This window comes from Pseudonaja textilis, unplaced genomic scaffold (assembly GCF_049901715.1).
Source record: "Pseudonaja textilis isolate UNSWEBS1 unplaced genomic scaffold, rPseTex1.2 PTEXSCF55, whole genome shotgun sequence".
NCBI classification, from domain to species: domain Eukaryota; kingdom Metazoa; phylum Chordata; class Lepidosauria; order Squamata; family Elapidae; genus Pseudonaja; species Pseudonaja textilis.
In genome coordinates this window covers 82,928-84,833 of record NW_028262947.1, presented here as the reverse complement: position 1 = coordinate 84,833, position 1,906 = coordinate 82,928, and the positions used below count along the sequence as shown (strand labels likewise).

Genomic DNA, 1,906 nt, shown 5'->3' with positions numbered 1-1,906 from the left:
TGTGGTGGGTTCAGGTCTGGAGAAGCCGCCGGCCCTCATCTTGGGTCCGCCCCTTTTCGCCTCAGAGTCGGTGCCCCTCGCATCCCTGCCTCGTAGCCTGACAGTCCATCTCGTTTGCTAGGTGCCTGCCACTTCCCCTTGGCTGCCTCAGCCCCAAAGTGCAACAAGGGCCTCTTTGGGCACCTTCCCGAGCCCTCCTCCGGCCCCCGGCCAGTTCCTGCCCCCGCATCTGTTTCCTGCCCCACTCGGAGCTCTGGACGCCAGCCTGGGCATCCTGGGGGAATCGGCTCCACAGGACGGAGGAGCCCAGGTAGGCCTGGAGGGCTGTGTGTGTGTATGTTTGTGTACTCCGTTTCCTTGTCCACTTGCGGGGAAATTGAAGGTTTCAGCTAGCAAAGGTCTTCGTATTCGGAGGGGGTGTGTGTGTGCATGCGTGCGTGTGTTCCCTGAGAGGTCACGAGGGGGCCCTTCTCTGCTTCCCCTTCCTTGACCCTTGCGGGCAGCAGAATCGTTGGCCACCTGATGCCACAACCCCCTACAGGGGGGCCCAGCCTGCCAGTTGTGGCTGTTCCTGCATGCCCTGTGACTGGTCCTGAAGACTTGGGGGGGCTCCGCTTGCCCCCCTCCTTCGGTCGGGGTGGGGGCCCTTTGCAAAGAGGGGCCCCTGGTGGGGTTTGATGAGTTTCTGGATGCTCCGCTGATGGTTCTTCCTCCCAGCAGGGCCAGGACCCAGGCTCCCCCCTTTCTCACTCTGTGCCCGCCGTGGCCCTCCTGCCTCCTCACGCCTTGCCAGGGGCCCAGAGTCAAAGTGCATCCTTGGGGCCGATGGCGGCGGCAGCAGCAGCAGCACCGGGCCTGAGCCTGGAGTCCCCTTCCCAGCAGCAGCCCCACCCACCCTGCCCGAAGTCAGCCCCGGGCCCTGGCACCCTGGTGAGTGGGGCCTCTTGAGTCGGCCTCTCAGCAAGAGCCCCAAAATGGTGCCAGGAAGGTTTCTGGACTGCTTCTTCCACCGGGTGGGGGGTGGGGGTGGGGGAATATTGGCCCCACCCCTTTTTCGCTGCCTTTTCCGCTTCGGCTGTTGTGCCAAAGGGTCCTTGCAAAAGCCCAGTTGTGGCTGTTCTGGACGCCTCTGCCTGAGGAGGGAAGCCACCAGGGGGGGCGGGGGATGAAGCCCCCAGGTCGAGAGGGGCTTCCTGTTTGCCAGGAATTCCGCGGAGAAGCTCCTCGTTTTGCCTGAGCTCCCTTCCTGGCCCGCCATGGCTGACTTTCCTTTCCACCAGGGGGACCCCCACTTTGGGACCAGAGAGGCTGCCTCCCACGGGCTGCTAGGTAAGTTGAGCGGGTCCTTCCATGCCTCCCCAGTCTTGGGCCCCTCCTGGAGGGCCTGGGTGGCCCCCTGACCTCTGCCTTCTCCCCTCCCCCCGAGCCCTCAGGTGGAAGAGCCCCTCCCACCTGCTGCCCTGAAGAAGGCCGGTGGGAGCATGGCCAGGGCTGCTTCCCCCAGGCTGGTCAGAGGGACCTGCTGCCCCTTCCCGGGAGGGTGGGGGGTCCCCTGGTGAACCCCAGCCCTCCCCAGGGTCTTGGGGAGTCGAGCTCTCCAGCACCATCCTGGAGCCACTGGGGCAAATGTCCCATCCTCCCTCCCCTGCCCCCTCCAGGGTGGAACCCTCTGCCCCACAGGAGCAAAGCTCTGTCTGCCTGGGCCTCAGGTGCTCCCGGAGGCGTAGAAGGTGCCCTCTCTTTGCAGGTAAACGCCGGAGACTGGCCGAAGGGGGCTGGAGTGCCTCCCCTGCTGGCCCCTCCCCCTTGGCCCTCCCCGATGCCCCGGCGCAGCCACCTCCGGTGACCCTCGAGTCCCTTCACCGTTCGCTGGAAGACTTGCGCATCTCTGTCCTCCATAACCGTA

The 1,906-nt window shown here is 65.3% G+C and overlaps 1 protein-coding gene across 1 annotated transcript in view; it reads left to right on the top strand.

The window, feature by feature from the left end:
- The first annotated feature begins 19 nt into the window (after window positions 1–19).
- The window catches only part of LOC113452915 (rano class II histocompatibility antigen, A beta chain-like), a 7,473-nt gene continuing 5,586 nt past the window's right edge, over window positions 20–1,906 (top strand). Inside the window, exons 1-4 of the mRNA XM_087919206.1 lie at window positions 20–310; window positions 721–930; window positions 1,281–1,329; window positions 1,748–1,903. Coding sequence (XP_087775332.1) covers window positions 826–930; window positions 1,281–1,329; window positions 1,748–1,903 — 310 coding nt within the window. The 5' untranslated portion in view covers window positions 20–310; window positions 721–825. The remainder of the gene's footprint in view (window positions 311–720; window positions 931–1,280; window positions 1,330–1,747; window positions 1,904–1,906) is intronic.